This window comes from Rattus rattus, chromosome 6, assembly GCF_011064425.1.
Source record: "Rattus rattus isolate New Zealand chromosome 6, Rrattus_CSIRO_v1, whole genome shotgun sequence".
NCBI lineage: Eukaryota > Metazoa > Chordata > Mammalia > Rodentia > Muridae > Rattus > Rattus rattus.
This window is the reverse complement of record NC_046159.1, coordinates 52,326,551-52,346,134: the sequence shown is the minus strand read 5'-3', so window position 1 is coordinate 52,346,134 and position 19,584 is coordinate 52,326,551. Positions and strand designations below refer to the sequence as shown.

The 19,584-nt window shown below is 49.5% G+C and overlaps 1 protein-coding gene across 1 annotated transcript in view; it reads right to left on the bottom strand.

Annotated features, from left to right (window-relative positions):
• Positions 1–19,584, bottom strand: part of Lrig1 (leucine rich repeats and immunoglobulin like domains 1) — a 101,897-nt gene that overhangs the window by 17,775 nt on the left and 64,538 nt on the right. The window contains exons 4-9 of the mRNA XM_032906048.1: positions 12,323–12,460; positions 10,229–10,372; positions 8,614–8,757; positions 7,177–7,320; positions 5,132–5,275; positions 2,933–3,013 (exon numbers count right to left, since the gene is read on the bottom strand). Of these exons, the coding sequence (XP_032761939.1) occupies positions 2,933–3,013; positions 5,132–5,275; positions 7,177–7,320; positions 8,614–8,757; positions 10,229–10,372; positions 12,323–12,460 (795 nt within the window). The remainder of the gene's footprint in view (positions 1–2,932; positions 3,014–5,131; positions 5,276–7,176; positions 7,321–8,613; positions 8,758–10,228; positions 10,373–12,322; positions 12,461–19,584) is intronic.

The following is a 19,584-nucleotide window of genomic DNA, read 5'->3' as shown; positions in this document are numbered from 1 at the left end:
ACTCAGGCTAAGATGTGCCATCCACTTCTACGCACTGCACTGTTGGCATAAAGGGTACCACTGACCAGAAGAGAGCAGGAAGAGGGCATCCTTCGAGAGAGCCCCTTAGCACTTTGCACCTGCCATGCGCTGCAGTGGCTAGGATGCAGCTGACCCCTCAGGGCCTGGAGAAGAGGCCCTGCACTGAGGCTTCTTGATCAAGAGCCCAGAATTTACTTGTAGTAGAGAAGAAGTTCACTAAGTCCCAGGTAGCTGGAGCATCATGGTCACCTCGTCAGAGAACTGAAGTCTGTATCCTTAGGCTTTCAAGCACTGGAAGGACTGCTGCCCTTCTACTCCTGGCCTTAGCACTGGGTATTCAGTTAAGATACTCTCTGGCAACAGTGCTTCTTTTACTGGGTATGCAGCTCAGAGCTCCCACCCAAGGGAGACCCTAGAGTGTGGCCAACAACTAGATACAAAGTTCCTTCCTTTGTTATTGAAGACTGATGAGGTGCACCAAAGGTATACACTGACTCAGCACAAGAACATGTCTGCTGAAGGCACCGGGAAGTGACGTGTGTCAGCCTGCCCCTTCAATGTTAATGTCTTCCAGGATTTTCTAACAGGCGGTTACGTAGGCTGGATGCCTGGGGAATGTCAGAATCAGCAAGTCCAGGCAGCAGTGTACAAGAGGACAGAGGAAGCTTCTAAACAAAGCTGGTCTGACTCACCTCTTCCCAAGAGAGAGGAATTTGTTGTTGAGCATCCTAACAAGAACCAGGGCTAAGACCTCGACTACAGGCTATCTTCCACCTACATCAGACTGAGACCCACGAGGGAAGACAAGCACCAGCCTGCTGGCGAAAACTAATGGAGGTGAGGCCTGTGGACCCAAAGCTGCGCCATGGCCTGGCCATCACCCACCATGTGCCTTTTATACTAACTGTCACAGCTCTGAAGGACAGGGCAGAAATAAGCTAACCTACAAGGAGCGCCACCCCACAGCTCCTCCAGTGCGAGGAACAGACAGAGATGCCAATTCCACCTGCTCCCAAGGGTGCTGCCAGAGCACACCATGAGGCTTCCTAAGTCCTGTTTCATTACAAACAGATTCCTGCCCTGGGGTCCCTGCAGTCAGTTCAGCCTTTAGGCAAAACCTACTGTTTTGTAGGGTGAAGGGCAAAACAGGCCAATGACTCCTCTATCTTCTCTCTTTCGCAAGCAATCTGGGTGGACAGGAAAACAATCTCATCCTGAAAGCACTTCCACAACTCACAATCTGGAATTCTTACTTTAAATAAACCAAATGCCAGAAGCCCAGTGGCCATGTTCACTTTGGCTCCTTAGCCACAAAACTAGCAGCAAATAACAGCTCACGGGGCACTGAACCCCAGTGTGTCTGCAGCCTGCCAGCTCCTGCACTTACTCAGATCCCACAGCCAGGGCACCATGTGCTCCAGGATCTAGTAAAAACAAGCCGAGCTGTTTAGTGAAATCTCCCATAAACGGGATCTAGGGAAAGCTGTGCCTTATTTCATCCATTAAATATTAGTCACGTTGACCTCTTCTACAGTGAGGGCAGGCTGTTATTTCTAATGGTGACAACAGCAATAAAACAAATTCTCAAATTCTCAATTACACAGTGCCAGTCATTCTGCTGATAGGCTCAACAGGCCCTGACCTCCTCAGCACACATCTGGGGGTGTTGTGGGGTGGAGACCCAAGCTAACAGATGCTGATGGCTCCCTAGACTGGAAGGGTGCTCTAGGGAAACGGTGGCCAGCCTGACCTCTCTGTTAAGGACTCGATCAGGCAGTGATCTCAGATGTCACTTCTTAAACCCTCCTACACATCTGGCCAGCCCGGCCAAGGGCTCTCAAAAGTCATCTCAGTGGTTGCTGAAGCAACCACAAAGGCACCATGGTATGCACAGAGTGGGGAACGTGTCATGGCAGGCCTTGTACTCATGTCCTTGGAAGGAGCCATGGCATGGACAAGCCTCTCTTACAGTGTGGAGTGCCCATCTACGCAGGAAGCCAAGGTCCCACTTCTGTATTCTCTACATATCTCCCTCCACGTGTGCCCTACCCAGAACGCCCTCTTCCCCTCCTGATCAGAGCGGACTGGGGTGGAGGCAGGGTTGTGGTGCTGTACTGCTTCTTCTACACAAGTCACTCGAGGTTCTCACTAAGTCCTTCTGTGAGGTCCAGAAATGCCCCCTCCCTCACAAGCTGGCCATGGGCAGGCCCCTAGCATCAGAACTCCAGAGCATTCTGCAACTTGGGGAAGGGAAGGAACAAGTATACCAGTTCCACATCCAGGTGTATAAATCCAAGCCTGCCCCCTGCCAGGTCCTGAGCTAAGTCCCCTCACTCGTCTCTCGAGCTCTAAAGGTTGTATAATGGAACCTGCTCTCAAGAGATCAGCAGGTACCACACATCCCTGCACACAGACACATGTCTACTACAGCAGTGGGCAAATTCTAGGAAGACAGGACAAAGACTCTTCAAACTGAATTTGAAGGAGCCATTACTAGTGCTCTTGATGATGGCGACTTCTACTTGAGATTTTAATTAACCACAAAAAGACTGACAAGAGCCTCAGAACTATCAAGTTACTGAAATAATTTCACATATCTCTAGAAATCAAGGAAGGCAGCAACACTCCTCTGTCCAGAAGACAAAACATATAGGTGTTTCAGACGGGCTATGAACAGGACCAAGCCCAGCAGCTCTAAGGACCACCACACACTGACAGCATGAAGACTGTGACAGGAGCCCGTGAGCCACTGTAGGCTCCTCACCCTGGTCCTTAGCCTCTTCTCTGCACACAGCAGAAGGCCTGCTGCTGTCCTCTGTGGGCCCAGGACAAAGAGACTCAGGGGAGCTGCAAGAGAGGCAGCCCTGGATCCCGAGCTTGCAGACCTGCACACTCAGTGTGAAATACTCACAGTTTGCTGAGGTTCTCGAGCCCCATAAAGGCACCGCTGGTGTCTTCAATTGTTCCTGAGATCTCATTATGGTCCAGTTCCCTAGGAAGAAGGCACAAGGCAAGTTCACCCTCTATCTTGAGCTCTGGCTTTGTTCTTCTCCATGAAGGGAGACCAGCCCCATACCCAGGCTTCCACTAGGAGATCCAAAGCACCCAGGTGCACCCCAGAGGGCCCAGCATCATGCATGCCATGAGAACATCCCTTTTCTATTTTGTGTACTGTGCAATGTGACCTTCCTTCTGCTGCTTCCAACAAAGCCAGCACACCCACCAACCAATCTGGCTGCCTTTAGGGACAGAACCAGTAGAGACAGCACCGGAAGAAGCCAGGTATGCACACACCTCCCCTAAGTAGACCTCTGGCCCAAAAGATTCCTAACAGTTCCTGTCTACTCTCTCAGGGTTCAGTCAGGACACTGTGGAAGGCACTGAATTAGCTCGGCCCTGATGTTCCTCCAGGCTAGCCTGCAAGTCTCCGGCCTGCGCCCGGCTCCTCATGAGGCTTATGTAGCACTGGACACTGCGCCAGAGCACACATCTGGGTGCTGAGTCAATCTTGTGACCCACTTGCCAGGACAGGAAAAACAAGGCCAACTACTCAGCCCCTGGCTGTTTGGATAAGGTCAGTGCTTCAGCTTCCTCCCTGAGCTTCCAAGAGCCGGCCATGGTGCCCAGCCACACACACCTGGCAGCCAGACCCCTCCTCTCACATTTGCTCTTCCCAATTTTTCACAGAGCCATGGTCACTGCACATCCCTTTTCTGAGTCCTTGCAGACATGGCCAAGAACAGAAAGGGATGCAGCTCTTGGCTCTGGGAAAAGCTGGAAAGTCACTGCCAGCTGGGAGTGGAGCGGGGAGCCAAGCACACAGTGCTTCTCTGACCTTCACTTTCCAGCGTGGAGCTAAGAGAGAATGTGTTTCAGTGAGTCCCACCCTGTCATCTTTAGACTGAGTACAGCAGGGACCCAGACTGCAGCTTGTGTGCCTGTCTTCCTGCTCCAGGCCTTGTCTGCCAAATCCTCCCTCCTTCTGGCCACCTCAGCTTGAATGTCTCTGGCCTTTCTGTTTGGGCCTCACAAGGGCTCACAGACTGACCTCGGCTCGAACAGCTTGCTTGGCATTAGCTCCCAACAGTGACTCACACCTGCAGCCCGCTCTGCCAGGTGCAAGTGCAGAGGCCTCCCTCCAGGCACAGTGACAGGCTTGCTGCCCCCCCAGCAGAAGACCAGGCTGGAGAAGGAAGCGATGGAAGCTGCTGCCACTCTCTGTGGAAGACTGTGTGCCCTCCTGGGGATTTTGAGCTGAAGGCAGCTAAGAGACTGCCTAGCATTTACAAGTGAAAAGTTCGACGAAAAGTCCCAGAAAAGCACCCTTAGCAACTTCTAGCAGCCTCACCCAACGGAACGCTTCAAAGGACATGACATTCTCACTTTCTCTTTGTTACCCCACTCCCTAATGAGGGGGACACAGGACCCCTCATATCTATCTCTCTTGGATACCAGATCCCCTAAAGAATTTCAAATAAAGAGCAGGAGAGTAGCCATGGAACTGACTTAAAGAAAATAATATATGGGATTTAAAAAAGAGAACTTGCCTACCATACACAAGGCTCTGGATTTGATCTACAGAAACATTAGAAAAAAATTCTCAAAACTTATATCCAGGCCTGGAGGCTCACATACCTGTAATCCTAGCACTTAAGGCAGGAAGATGGCCACAAGTTCAAGGCCAGCCTCAGCATATGAGCTTTAGGCTAGCCTGGGCTAGAGACCCTGGTCTTTAAAAGCAAACGAACAAAACCACTGGAGAGGAGACAGGCAGGACTGTCTAAATGTTGCTGCAGATTCCCTGGGTAGGCAAGCTTTTCCAGGCCCACGCCCCATCTTGCTAAGTGTACTGAGAATTATTGATAACAGCAGCGTAGTTTTTAAGAGTCCTCATCCTGCTATAAGCACCACTGGGAAAGAAAGGAGGTTTCTGCGAGCGGTTGTTTTAGGTGGATGATATGAAGTTCTAGTCCTTGTTCGGGTAGCAGGCCAGCTTACAGTCTAGTTCTGACTAGAAGCCAGCAAGAGCGAATCTCAACAAAGCAAGTGCTGTCTGCTCTCCCACTTGGGGACCCCTTCACGCTGTCACCCTCAGAAGCACAATCCTTACAAGACCCGCAGACTCTTGAGTCCCTTGAAGGCGCCTTCAGCAATGTGGCTGATAGCATTGTGGCTGAGACGCAGGATACTGAGGCCGCTCAACTCTGCTAGACTCTCCTCATCCAGCCGTGTGAGGTTGTTGAAGGACAGAATCCTAAGGAAGAGAGGAAGACAAATGTCACCACCGAGATACATGGATGCCCTATTCTCTCTTGTCTTGAACAACCACGCCACAACTGGCCTGACCTTCCTGGAGACGGGATTCTGAAGCATGTCCACAGGAATCCTGTTGTCAGAAGCCCACCAGGGGCTAGACAATTATGCAAGCCATGAAAGCAGTACCACGAAGCTGAGGACTACTGCCCACACGCACTGTACAAACCTGTCATACAACCCAATCCCAAGGCTCCAGGCCCTCCCCGCCTGTCTTGGTTTAGGCCATGAAGGGCCTATCTTGGTGGAGACTGATACGAACAGAATCTGGAAGAGCTCTGCACTGAGCAAGTGACCCACAGCTACACTCACTGTATCGGCCAGCAGAGGGCACCCTGCACCACTGCCTGAGACAGCCATACCAGGGGACGATCCTGTCACCAGAGGCCTGGGCTGTGACTCCCACACCCCTCAACAGGGATCATGGGCCAAAGCACAGCTTTTGCTAGGAGCAAACCCCTTCCCAGCATGGCGCGGGTGTGCACTGCACTGGGTCAGTTATGTAACGTTAGTTATCTATGGTTACAAACGTTAAGTCTGGACCAGTACAAAAAGAAGAAAAACAATGAAGTGAACTGAAGATTAATGCAGTTTTAGAGGTGACAGTGAACATATTCTGCCCCTATTAAGAGAAATATGTCATAGTGCCTGTCAGGTGCAAAGACCTAGCAGGAGACGGAAATTCCCTCCTCACCTGCAATTAAAGATTTAGCTTAAAGGAAGGGCAAGAACGTCTGCAGAGCAGTCCTATATCTGGCTCTGAGGTTTTCTAATATGGAGCAAACTGCTAGAACTAGTCTGGTATAGGCACGAGAACCTTCCCTTCCTCTAAATGGCACGAGAGGCAGTGTCATGCTGTCCACCATGCAGAAAGGGGAGCAAGGAACTCGAGGGTCTGCCTGGGAGTTTTACCTCTCCCTGCAGCCCTAACTCGAGGGGCTCACACCTTTCTTGTGTGTTCCAGAACACTGTCCTTACTTGGGAACTAGACTGAACACCTTCAAGGCCTCTCCCTTCCCTCCAAATCCTAGCCCCCAACAAAAACCACGAGTCAGGGGCCAGTCAAAGCCATGGGCAGCTGTCAACAGGAGCACCTCTAGGTAGTAAGAAGCTAGACTCAAAGAATGAACACCAACGCAGAATCTAAGAGGAATGAATACGAAGCAAGGGGCAGGACTGTGGCCTTTCACAAAAGACAGGGACTGGCTAAAGTAAGAACTCCGAGTAATAACAGACACACTGAGGGCAATAGCAGAGTAGAGAGGACCAGAGGAAAGCAGGCAGTGTTAGTGTGCCTGCTATGTGTGAGGGGACGCCCAGCCGTTCAGGCCATGTCCTCCCCACCGTGGAAGTCTGTCACTACCCTTCTCAGAAGCCAGGGCACAACCTGGGAGCCCTGTCTAAGGGACCCTGCATCTCCATTTCTGCCATCAGGCACTGGGGGGGCAAACAGGAAGGAAGGACCCTAGTGTCCTGAGAAACCGTCTCTTGATGGAGCTCCCAAGGCTGAGCAATCCTCCCACCAACAGCAGGCCACCTTCTTTTGACTTCACTGTCCTACTCAAAGGTGACTTTTTCAGTCAAGAGCTAACAGGGAATGACTGTCACTCACTCATAAGTGTTGTAAAGCCAGCGTCTAGGCATCTCTTCCCTGCACACCCTCTCCTTCATTTCCAGCTCCAAGCCTAAGACCCAGTGGGCAAGCGACTCCATGGGTCTTCCTTCCTGAGTAGACTGCCAGCCCTTCTGCCTCTGGGCTGCCGCCTTATTTGGACCCTGTGGGGTGAGCTGGACTCTAGAGGCTTCATAAGATATTGTCACTGACCACTGCCCCAGACTTACAACTCGTGTAGCTTTTGACAGAAGCTCCAGCCGTCACGCTGAATTCGAGAGATGGAGTTGTTGCTGAGGTGCAGCTGGTGCAGGGCTGTGAGGCCGTAGAGGGAGCCGCTGTTCACTTCCACCAGGCTGTTGTACTCCAGGTGCCTACGGAGACACAAGAGGAGGACGCTGACATTCCCCACTGCATGGACAGCACACAGGAGCCAGTCCGTCAGATGTGGTGGCCCGACAGAGAAGGCAACAGGACAGAGAGGAGGAGGCACATTTGTTCACATTCAGTATTAGAGAGGAAATTTAAGCATTCAGAACTTGCTTTTGTCCACCTGACTTTCTCCTACTGCTCAAGGCATGAATGCTTAATTTACTTTTAAAATCCTACGGAAAATACCAACCCCTCATTTGGATGCACATACTCAATGTAAAAATCAAGTGGCAGATAACAGTTTTGTTCTGTGAACTCTGATCTGGACTTCAGATTCCCAAATGAACACAGGAGCTAATCAGGAGTGGGACCAGCAAGGAGCTGAGCAGGCTCCTCCTGTGCCTGCCACACGGCATGGGCATTCGTGGGAAGGGGCAGTCACCGGGAGACGCTGCCAATGAGACGGGGGAACACACTGGTGGCTGTGGGCCTAGGCGCCTGACTTTGATTTCAGCCACAAAAATAACAGCAGGTGTACAGGTTGTAATATAATTTGCACGGGAAATGGAGTAAAGGAAGTGACCGGCTGGACCACTAATGAACACAGGTAAGGGCAGTGGTACAGTTGTGTTCACTTGAAAAGAGACCCTGGCAAACCAGAAAACCAAAGATAGGGATGGTTAGAAATGACTGCCTCGTGGAAAATAAACGGGGGAGGGGTGCGCGGTGCAGCCGCCTCCTCTTTTCTTCCTGACGGTGCAGATTCGTTACTTTCCATTTAAACAGTTGCCGAGGTTTAAGATCCAAGGCTCAGTAACTGCCCCTCTGCTGTTCTTGTCTGTTCTCTGGCAGCAGGCAGCTCTGCACACATCTGGCTGGAAACCCCCTTGATAAAAGCTGCACATCTGCACTGTGATTAGCTCACAAGGCGGGAGTAAATCTCCCAAGAAGAACTATGCATTTTGGCCCACCTGCACATCAAGAAAGACTATCGGCCCAGCATGAGGAAAGAAGGGACTTCCGATAAGGTGTGGGAGTGGAGAGGATGTGGGGAGGGAGCCACTCTGCAGTCTTAGGTTTGTGGAGGAAGTGGGGGTGGAGAGCAGGCCCAGCAGACTAGTGCAATCCAACTCTTCCCACTTCCTTAACTGACCACGTGTCCGTTAAAACCCCTTCTACCTCGCAAGGAAAACAACCTAGGTTTTAGTTCATTTTGCAGAAAGAGGCAGAGTCCAGGGGCTACCAGCCATTCCCACGCTCGTGTCTTCCCAGAGCCCAGGAGGGTGCCCACTCACAGCACATGCATCTTAGACAGCCCCCAGAAGGCGCCGTCCGTCAGCTTGCTCAGGTTGTTCCGCTGAAGCTTCAGCACCTCTAAGCTATCGAGCCCCTGGAACGTGAGGCCCTCAATCAATCGAATCCGATTCCGATTCAGGTCCCTAGGGAGAGGAAGCCATCAGGTCAGAACATCCCCTGTGCACATCTAGCTTGCACCGTTCCACGTCAATGGTGAAACCATGGAGGACGGTACACCTCAGCTGGCATACTGGCACGGTCAACAGCAACGGTGACGCCCTAGAAGTACAGTGAATGCTGCATAGCTAGCTCCGTACGACCCCAGGACTGTGGGAACGTAAGCACCCCCAGTTCTCTCTCAGAACAGCCACCATTCATGATTCTAGAGCAGGCCCTGGGCATGACTCAGAGGTACATTCCTTAGCTAGGGTGTCTCTTAGCTCAGCGACAGAAATCCATACCAGATGCTTCAACCTATGAAAATCCTAACCACTGGGTACCAAAGATCAGCAAAACTTACACTCTGTGCAATGGGAAGAATTGACAGCCTGTGCAGAAGTGGGGGGTGCAGCAGACAGACACTTGGCACCCAGTCCTAGCAGAATAACCTTAGTTGACCAATAGATATCAGGAATCTGGGTCAGCTGGATCCCATTAGCAACTCTGGGGAAGGTGGGAGAACACTGCACTAATTAGAAAGCCCTTGGTTTTTCCCCAAATATTTCTGCAATGTCTCATGACCCTGCTTCACACACAGCCTCTTCAGCTTCTTAGACTGAAAAGAGCAAAGCCAAGCTCTTGCACCCAGGAGAAGTGAAGACAGGACACACTCCTGAGGACAGGACATACTCCACCCCGTGCCAGCCTGGCCTGCAACTGCTTCATTCCGTTTAAACCAAATTTTGAATTTCAGCTTATTTTCCTGAAATATACTCTTCTGCTAAAAGGAAGACACGAGGAAACAGAGTTGAAGAACCTTTTACTGCCTGAGGAGTTTTGGTTACTATATGGTTTCTAGCACCCCGTGCCATTTTAGCTACCTGGAAAGAGACAAGAATAAATCCTTTTATACAAAACCAAACCAGCTAAACTTCTAAAGTTTAGGAAATGCAGATTTGGCTGCCTCTGGTTGGGTTAACTTCAACCAAACTACCCAAGAAGGATCAGATACCTTCCCATCTAAGCTATAGACCGCCTCAGTGCCTTACACACTGCTAAAACCTGAGACAAGAAAGCAGCCGAGGTAAGGGTGGTGGTGCAAGTCTGTGATCCCAGCACTTGGGAGGCTGAGGCAGGAGGATCAAGAGTTCACGGGGGTGGGGGTGGGGACATCAATAGTGAGGCAGAACTGCCTTTCAGAAGCACAGGGTCAGGGAGGACAAGCATCCAAGCACGTGGGTCTTTCCCTTGGCCATCTGAGGCAGCCTGCCAGCACCAGACCGAGCTCCTAATTTGCTTTTATTAGGTGTTGTGGTCGGGTCATAAATGATAGTTTGTGCAGAGCTTTACCAAGGGGGGTAAGGAAGGGGTGGTGATTGGTACAGGGTCCTTGGGGAAATCTGGCCCCCATAAAGTTTGGCTAACCTTAATTAAAGTGCAGGTTTCTGTACTCACAGTTGTGTCAGCCTGGGTAGCTTGAACGCTTTCACAGGAAGCTGGGTGATCCTGTTTTTGCTCAGACGAAGAGTCAGCAGTGACCGTGACAGACCATCAAATGCTCCAGACTCCAGGATGCTGATGCGGTTGCTCGCCAAGTTGCTGGAAAGATTCAGGAGAGAAAATGTAGTGGCAGTAGGAGGCCTTCCTCACTCCTTGTGGCTCCAAACCAGCTGAGTCTGCTAGGAAAAGTGCTCAGACAGACCCAGAGGGCCAGATCCCCATTGAGCTGTTTATCATCAAAAGCCTCCCATGCCTGCCCTGACTTGAAGACAGGGAACCTGGGAATGCAGGTAGCAGGAATGTCTGATGAAGAGAAGACAATGACGCAGGCCTTGCTGCAACACTGTGCTCACGCTGACGGGCATGACTAACCTTTACCCACACCACCTGCACAGCACAACGCCTGCTTCAAGAGAACCCTCAGATTCCTTCCTCACCACCCACTAGTTCAGGCTGCCCGGGAGAGCCCTAAAAGCAAAAGACATCAACTGGGAGGCAAGGTCAGTGGGTTTACACTTTTAAAGAACAGTCTTCACTTAATCCTGTCTAACTGTCTAACTTACATAATGAAGATGCACAAACCATTCATTTAAATAATTCTAACAACTTCAGGAAGCACTTAGAGACCTCTGTGAGTCCTTTAGAAAACAAGAGATCCATCTTCACAGGGCTGCACACTATGCATGCCCGAGGAGCTTCCTGTGACCACATAGGAAGGGACTCTTTCTCAAAAGCACACGGCAGTGTACAGCTCAGATGCAAGCAGCTCAGAGAGCAAATTCTATCAGGTAGCAAAAAAACAAGACACAGAAGACGAGACATAGTCTCCACGAACAGACCACCACACCTCTTCCTGCCCTCCCCAGACGAAAGCTTAAGTGCGAATGAGACAGACTAGAGAAGCTTCAACCGCAGTGTTGTGTGCCAAGAGGGAGTGAGGCACTTCTGCTCCCCCCATCAGGCAGAAGCCGAGAGCAGGGCACATGAGGACTCTGCAAACGGGGCTGGACTGTTTGTTCTTAACACTCCAATTAAAGAGCCATCAGTGTGACGGAGACACAGCAGTCACCAGCTGCCAAGGAGAAAGTGCCCTCTGTATCTGAGCAGAGAGCACAATGCAATCCAGCGTAGCACTAGCTAATAGCTGGACAGATACCTTTAGGAAGCCCCTCCCAGGGCTTCACAGAAGCCAAAGCCTCCTGTTCCATTCCTGTTCATGGAAGAACCCTCAGAAAGCAATCACTTCTGTCCCTGGAGTCTCAGAATGACCTGGAAAGGTGGCACCCTCCCTGAGAAGATAGGCTGCCGTGAGTCCTACAACAGCCTCACAAGTGAGCTACAGAACAACCAGAAACAGCCAGGTGATGGGGTGACGTGCACTCGTGACTAGGAGCTGTTGCTTTAGCCTCCGTCCTCAGATTCCTCCCCAAAGCCACATTTTCCTACCTGAAGGGAGGGGCTTACACAGCTTTAGCGTCTTCATTTCTGTCTACCATCCACTCCGTGTGAGGCAGATACTGAGACAGGTTTTTAATTTAAAAAAAAAAAAAAAAGACATCTAAACAACCACAAGGCTGAGTAGCCGCCCTCTGCAAGGAGCCACCACAACACAACCCAGTTTGAGTGGTCTCTGATGCTAGAAATACAAGCTCTTCATCTCCCTCTGATGTGTATCCACTCATCACCAACTCTTCCCCACAAGTTTCTCAGGGAGAAAGCCCAGAGCATGAGGGCTAAAGTAGACTTTGTGAGCAGAGAGCCGAGGCCTGACTCTTGGGGTCTGCACGGTGTGGGGAGGTGCCTTGGACAGTCAATTACCCTCTTCCTACCTCGGTGCTGCCTTCCGCCTGTAACACCACCGAGTACTATAGGGAGCTGGAAATGGCCGACCCCATCCTTGGTCTGCCAAACAAAGGTCTGACAGCCTCATGGACTTTACCAAGCCTCAGCCAGAGTGAAGCAAGCACCCATCCTGTGTCCAGGACTGGGCACCAGGGCAGCCACTACAAGGCCTGGAAGCTGAGGTACACGGATGGCAGAGACACTTACAGTTCCCTTACACGCAGGCCGTTCGGGAAACAGGAGCTCCGAATTTCCGTGATGTTGTTCGAACTCAGATCCAGCACTTCCAAGGACAGGTATGACTTCAGCTGGCCTCCATCCACACTGAGGATCTTGTTGTGCTGCCTGAAACAGAGCAGGGGTAAGAGAGCAGCCGACTACCTCTAACTGTCACACGCACGCACGCACGCACGCACGCACGCACGCACGCTGGATTGTGTACTCCCTGAAACTAAGCGAGAGACAAGGTAACAAACTCTTGTCTTCCCCACTGTCTCTGCAATTCCACTTTGACCTAAAACTAGAATTGGGTGACATTCAGTGCGTGACCCGTTCCTCTTCCTATTGCATTAGCACCTGCTGGCCCCATGTCACACACAGGCTCTCTGTGCAGAATGAGCTCTTTGCCCAAGTTCTGTGCCTCAGCTCTTCTACCCAAAAGAAGCACCCAGGGCGATGGGATGCTCAGTGAATGGAGGGCATGCAGTGTACCAAGCTGCCCCATCCAACACCATCTCTGATCTCTGCAACACAAGCTAGCACTGTGACTAAAGACTGCAGGTACCAGAGCCCAGAGCTCAGTTCAATCTAACCAAGTATGTCACGAACTCCAGTCTACTGACATGTACTGCGTGCGTGCGAAGCATGCAGGCAGATGCGACTGTAAAGAACACCATGGTAGTGATTGACTCAACCTGACTCTGAAATGAGGTAGGAGCTCATGCTGGGCCCAGCTGGGTCCAAATCCCTGAATCCCCAGCCTCAGTGATTTGGGCCTTGGTTTTCTCATCTGAAAAATCTGAAAGAGGAGACCACAGCTTGCTACCAGAAACCACACTGAAGATTCTGGGGAGTACTGAGGTGCTTAACTTCCTTGCTATGACTTATCCACACCTTTAATCCTCTTTCTGCAAAACCCCAAACCTAACTAGCCAGCATTACAACTCCTCAGGAGACAGGCAAGAGACAATGGGGTGAGGGGGGCGGGGGCACTGGTTGGAGCACGGTGAAAAGTTTGCTGGGTGGCAGTGCTGTGACTGTGGGTCCCAGGCACACTCTCTGCCAGCTATGAGTAAACAGGGGCAGCTCTCCAGCCAATCAAATTCTTTCTGGAACAAAAACCAAAAAAGCCTGGTGTTGCTTACCAAGTGGCATCTCCTTTAAACAAACACTTGACCAAATCAGTTCCAACAGGCATAAACAACGACCTCTTTCCCAGAAGCTCTGGGACTGTCAGGCCCCTTTGTTCTCTTCACAACTCTCCCAGGCCCTGAAACTCAAAATGCATTTGCACAATTGTGCTGAGGGAGAGACAGACTTCCCTGAGAGGAGGGACCCTGTCCCTTTACCTCTCTAGGCTCCTCCCCAAGCTACTTCCTGAGTTCTTTATTAATGTCTTTAATAAAGGCGGTCTCTTCCGTTTTCTGACTCCAAAAGAAAAATAGAAGCTTTATTATGTAAAGTATGGGAAGAAAAAGAACAAGAAATAAAGGCCACAGCACTGGGCCTCATCCGGGAACTCTGAATATAGTACTAGGGAGCCAGGAACAGAGGACCTGGACAGGGAAGGATGGGCTCCACACAGAGAGTCTGGCACTCTGAAGCCTGACACAAGCGAGCCCTGTGACAGACACCTCCCCTCTGTCTCCTCTGTCCTCAGTCTTTTGTCTTGCACTTTTCTTCTTTCTTGGCAGTATATTTATCCACTGAGCTGCACTCTCAGCCCCCATTCTGGATAGATGCCACTGTTAAGAAGACAAGACATTTTCACACAGTGGGAAAAGTTCCCCACTGAGCAGAGAAGCAGCCATGGAGATGAAGAGACTGTGTGGGAGTGAGGCATGAGCTCTGCTAAGAGTGAAATGGGGAGAAGTCATCAGGAAGGGCCTGAGGGGAGAACTGAGGCAGGAGGAGCCGGCTGGGGAGATCAGGAGCTGGGTCAGACTTAAGAGCTGGCTTGTCAGGCTGGACTAAACCAGGAGGCACTCAGAGAGAAGGCCAGGTGAGAAGGGTAGCCACCAGAAAGGGGGACAAGAGAATTAGAAAAGGGGCCTTAGGAGCCAAGCACCAGAGCAAGAGAAACATCCACTGGTCAGCAGACAGCCAGGTGAGCAATGCCACCGCAGTCTGTGCCCAAGCCCGAAGCTGAGGGAGCCAATGGGATCACATGTGGGGCGGGGAAGACAGCTGCAAATCACGCATCTGAATAAGGTGAGACAAGTCGGCTTGGATTGGATCATGTGGCTCCCACACCTGTTGATTTAGACAAATGCATTCACAAGATACTCAGGAGAAAAAAGTGATCACGCCTGTACTGCACACATGCAAATTCTTGTCATCATCCTCAGAGCAACAGCATTAGAGTAAGACAATTATGTACAAAGTATTTGAACTATACTGGGTATTAAATGTAATCCAGACACTTGGAGTACTGTCCACAGGGACAAACAAATGCTGCATTAATTTACATATAGAACTTAAGCTTTCTGGGTTTAGGTATTGATAAAGAGCCACCACAATTCAACAACAAAACACCATGATTAAAATCTCAGCAAAGGGGGCAGGAGAGATAACTCAGATCTCCTCCAGAGAACCTGAGTTCCGCTTCCGCCATGAATGTCAGGTGCTTGTAACAGCAGCTCAAGAGAGACCCGACACCATCTACAGCCACGTCAGACATGGAATACATCACACAGACATACACACAAAGAGCATAAAACAATGTTTCCAATCAGCAGAGAGCATTTCTCCAAGTATACAAATGGCCAACAGGTATTAGCGTTTACGGAAAACAGAAATCAAAGTTATGGTGGCTACTATCAAAGGAACACAAGAGATCGTGGAGAGACTCCAGCAAGGAGTGGGGAGCGAAGGATGCTGTAGAAAACAGTATAACTAAACAGTTATCTAAGCTGCAGCACAGAATCACCACCTTTGAACACCCCCAAAACAGAAGGCAGATCTCAAGGAGACATTTTCACGTGTTCACAGAAGTATTATTCAGAATATTCAAAAGACGAAGCAACCCACATGTCTAGTGGCAGATGAATAAAGAAAGTGAGGGATAAACCACAGCTGCCTAAACTGTGTGCCACTTCAGATGGGGACACAAAACTGAAGGTATGATGACAAAATATTAATTCAAAATTGAATGTGTCACGGGATCACGATGCGTCCAACTGCACATACCCATACCTGGCTTCCCTGTAGCCCTGGGTCTGTGCTGTGCATATCCGCATGCTACAGAAACACTTCTGAGCATTTGAAACAACTGTCAGCTACAAAGTCTAGTGCTTTTACTGTACTATTTATATACTCACCAAAGAAATGTTGCAAAATAATTGATGACCTACTATCAGTGTTTAATTTGCATACTGATTTTATAGACCCATATGCCTTCCATTGTGTAAGTTTTCTGTTCTTATAGAAAAGTAATTGTTTAACTCTAAAAAGCAAAGACTTCTAAACTTTGTCATTACTGAGCATGTATCATGCTAGTTTTTCTCTGAAATATAATCAAATATTACACTTTAAAACTGCTGCTTTAGTTGACCTCAGTTTCACACACACACACACACACACCACACACACAGTTGGATGAATTCTGTTTTAAATTAGGATAGAATTTCCAACAGTTTGTACATGGCCCTAACTATACATCTAACATTTTGCACAACATATACAAAATGGCATTCTTAGTGCTACCAATTATAAATTTTTAAAAAGATTTACTTTATTTGTGCATATGTATAAGTGTGTAATGCAAACCTGTTCATATATGCAGGCCTGAAGAGGGTGTTATTAGCTTTTCAGCGCTGGAGCTATGAGTATTTGCAGAACACCCACTATTACGTGGGTTCTAAAATCTAAGCTCAACCCTCACCCTAACCCTAACCCTAAGGACCACGAGTTTGAAGCCGACCTCAACCACAGAGCAAATTCTACAGAGTTCTAGGTACCCTAGGCTACATGATGAGAGCCTGTTTCAAAAAGGAAGGGAAGGAGGGCACCAAAAAATAAAATACAAATGTTGTTGCAAAATCAGGGGCTTTTTTAAAAGAAAAGACGACAGAGTGGTGGTAGACGTGGAGTTTTAATATGCGAGAGAGGAAGCACCTCCAGGAAGGCTGCACGACAGCAGAAACTACTGCACCTCTGCCTCATCTTTATGTCTATTTCATCTGCAGTTAAAAATAAAACACAATTTAAAAATCAAAACAAAGTGAGTCTTGGTTCATGACACTCTCCTGAAAACAACTAACTGCAGCCCGTCACTTAAGGCCTCTGAGTGTGTCTGTCACAGACCTGCCTATGCTCCCACTCTCTAACGTCATATGCTCTGCCCCATACCTGTCCCTGCTGGAGAAGCCACGGGCCTTTGCACTTCCTGCTTTTACTGCCTGGGACACTGCCTCTCCACAGATCCATGAGCTTCATCCCTTACTTCTGCTAGTGAGGCTTTCCTGGCTACCCTTTCTGAAACCGTGCCCCACATGCACCCCACCACCTACCTTGTCTACACTCTTTCTCTGCTACACTGGGTACATACTTGTCTAGCTCTCCATCGTCCTTCCCGCCGTGGCAGGCTGCCATGGAGAAAGGTGTGCTTCTACTTCTGAGTCTGCCTACAGGCTTGAAGGGAACAAGCTCAACACAGGTCACCAAAGAACTTCAGGCGAATCGACAGGAACAGAAGAAGTTTGCTAGGCCACAGGTCTTATGACAGTTCTGCCCAGACGCAAACACCTATGTCATGCCCAGCTGCTGAGAATACAACCGCATTCTTTCTGGGGCCTCATCTCTGCCATCAACTACAACATGGGCCCCAAGTAACCCTTCCTGAACACCCGCCCAAGCTCAGAGCCTGGATGTCGAAGCGCTGACCCTACAGAAGTGTGTGCTCTCCTTGAAAGACAATCAGTATGAAGATGCATGAGATCTGACTGAGGACCCTGGCCTGAAACATGGCACGCCCTACGGAGATGTGCTGTGACTGCTGTCAGTCAAGTTCACAGCCCAATGGTGCCACTCAGAGGTGTGAATCTTAGAGAGTCCCATTTGTAAAGTGGAAAATGAAGTTCCTAGAACCCATAGGCTGATGGCCTGACATGTTCTAGCAGTTGCTCAATAAAACCAAGTCCTTGCTTTATTAGTCACATTGTATCCTTAGAAGCAATCTGTAGATCTAGTTCATAGGGAGTGCTTTGAAAAAAGAAAGTGAGAACAATGAATGGATGACTGGTTCCCTCCTGTTCCATTGCACATTTCAGTGCAAGTCGGCAAGCCAGGCTCTTTTCTCAGGAACAAAGGACTGAGTCAGAGCTCTCAACTTCACTTAGGAACCAGGCCTGTTTCAGTGTCAAGAATGCCATCCCCTGCCCCTGGAACAACCAAGCAGTCTCAGGGAGCCAGACTTCAAAGCAAATCCAAGACTGACCTCCAACCGGCTGGGGTAGATCCCCTTCTTGTTCCCACAGCAAACTCACATCTTTGACCCACGAGTGCCGAACACCCCTAACACCATTTCTTCTTGGTCGATGAACCTGCCTTCTAGCTCAAGGACACGCATGGAGATCACACAGGGAAGCCGTCCCTCTTCCGGAAAGCAGAGGACCTGGAATCCTATCTGTTGGACCAACTTGAGACAGCACACCATGTCACCAAACTGCCTATTCTTTTTGTCTGTTTGCTTGTTTGCTTACGACTGAGTCCCATGTAGCCCAGATGAGGAAACACCTCATTCCTAATGAATATTCAAACAAGTCATTTTACATCGCCCATTAACCTGACTGCTCACCTACCAAGAAGGTCCACACTCATCTCCATAACTCTGACTCATCTCCAGGTTCTTATCCAGGGCTGATCAACTGCTGTAGGTCATATAACCAGTCCTGGGCAAAACAATGAAACCAAACAGCAGTCCAGCCAGGTAAATACGACCACCATTTCTACTTGGATGGTTCAGAGCAATGAAGACTCAGAGCTCTGTTGGAATTTACTCAGTTGAGGTCACAACTAATGTAGGAGGAGGTGAGAGGCAAACCCAGAAGACCTTGAGTCTTGGCCTGGCCCACTAAGGTTCTCCCAGCAGGTACACAGTGAAGCTTGGCTCTGTTTGCATACTCGCTGGCTATTTCTTTTTAATCTTATGTGTACAGGTAAGTTTTGTCTACATGTATGCCACTGTACCTTCTAAGTACCTGTGCTACAGAAGCCAGAACAAATTTCATATTCCCTGAAACCAGAGTTACAGTAGTTTTAAGTGCTGAGGATCAAACCTGAGTATTCTAGAGAAGCAATAAGTACTCTTAACCGGTGTACCATCTCTTCGGCCCCTACCTATTTACTGTTGAACTCTGATGGGTCTATGTAAACTGGCTTCCACCAGTTCCAACTTCCCAGGGTTCTACGTGAACAGCATATGGGTACAGGACCTGTGGGACCAAGCTTAGGCAAACATGACAGATGGAACCAAAGGCCTCACTCACACTGGAGGGAAGACTAGCTACAGACAGCTGTCAGACGACTACCTCTGTCTCCTCATTGAGCAAGTGAAGCTGCAGAAGGCTACATGCTCCTTTTACAAAAGCAAAGGACAGTACAAGGCAGGGGGCAGCAATGGCCTCATCAAAGGAACACTCACAAAGCCAGTGATTCTGCAGTCAGGAATTTCGGGTAGAGGGTGGTAGCCCGGTCACATGGTACTCATTTCTATCAAGTGTTAGTTTACCCCTGAGGCTGCCCTCTGGGGTAAGGAAAACTCGATACAGCAGAAGTCTGTTACAGGAACACCTGCTAAAGGCTTCAAAAATAATATCAGTCTTCAAAGGAGGAGGGTAAGCATGGTAAGCTCCCTCCCTCCACTTGGCTCCATTTTCAGAGCTGATGTTAAATTAGACAGTAAAACATACCGAGGCACGCAGAGGAGCACTTAAGACTTCTTATCATGGGCACCTGTTCCACTCCGCCCTGTGAAGCCTGGTTCACGAAGTCCCCTTAGCAGTGGAAAAGATCTTATGTCCGAGATCACAGCCAGGAGGAGAGGTGAGTGGATCAAAGGCACAGGGACATGGTAGGTCGAGTGGAGATTTCTGGTTCCTGAAATTATGCACCCACTCATTGTCTGTGCCAGCAAACTTACTCTGTAAGAGGCCAGGTGGTAAATAACGTAGGCTTTGTAAGCCATGTGATGTTAGTGACAACTACTCAAATTCTGCTTCTACAGTGTCCAAGCAGCGTAGACATATAAA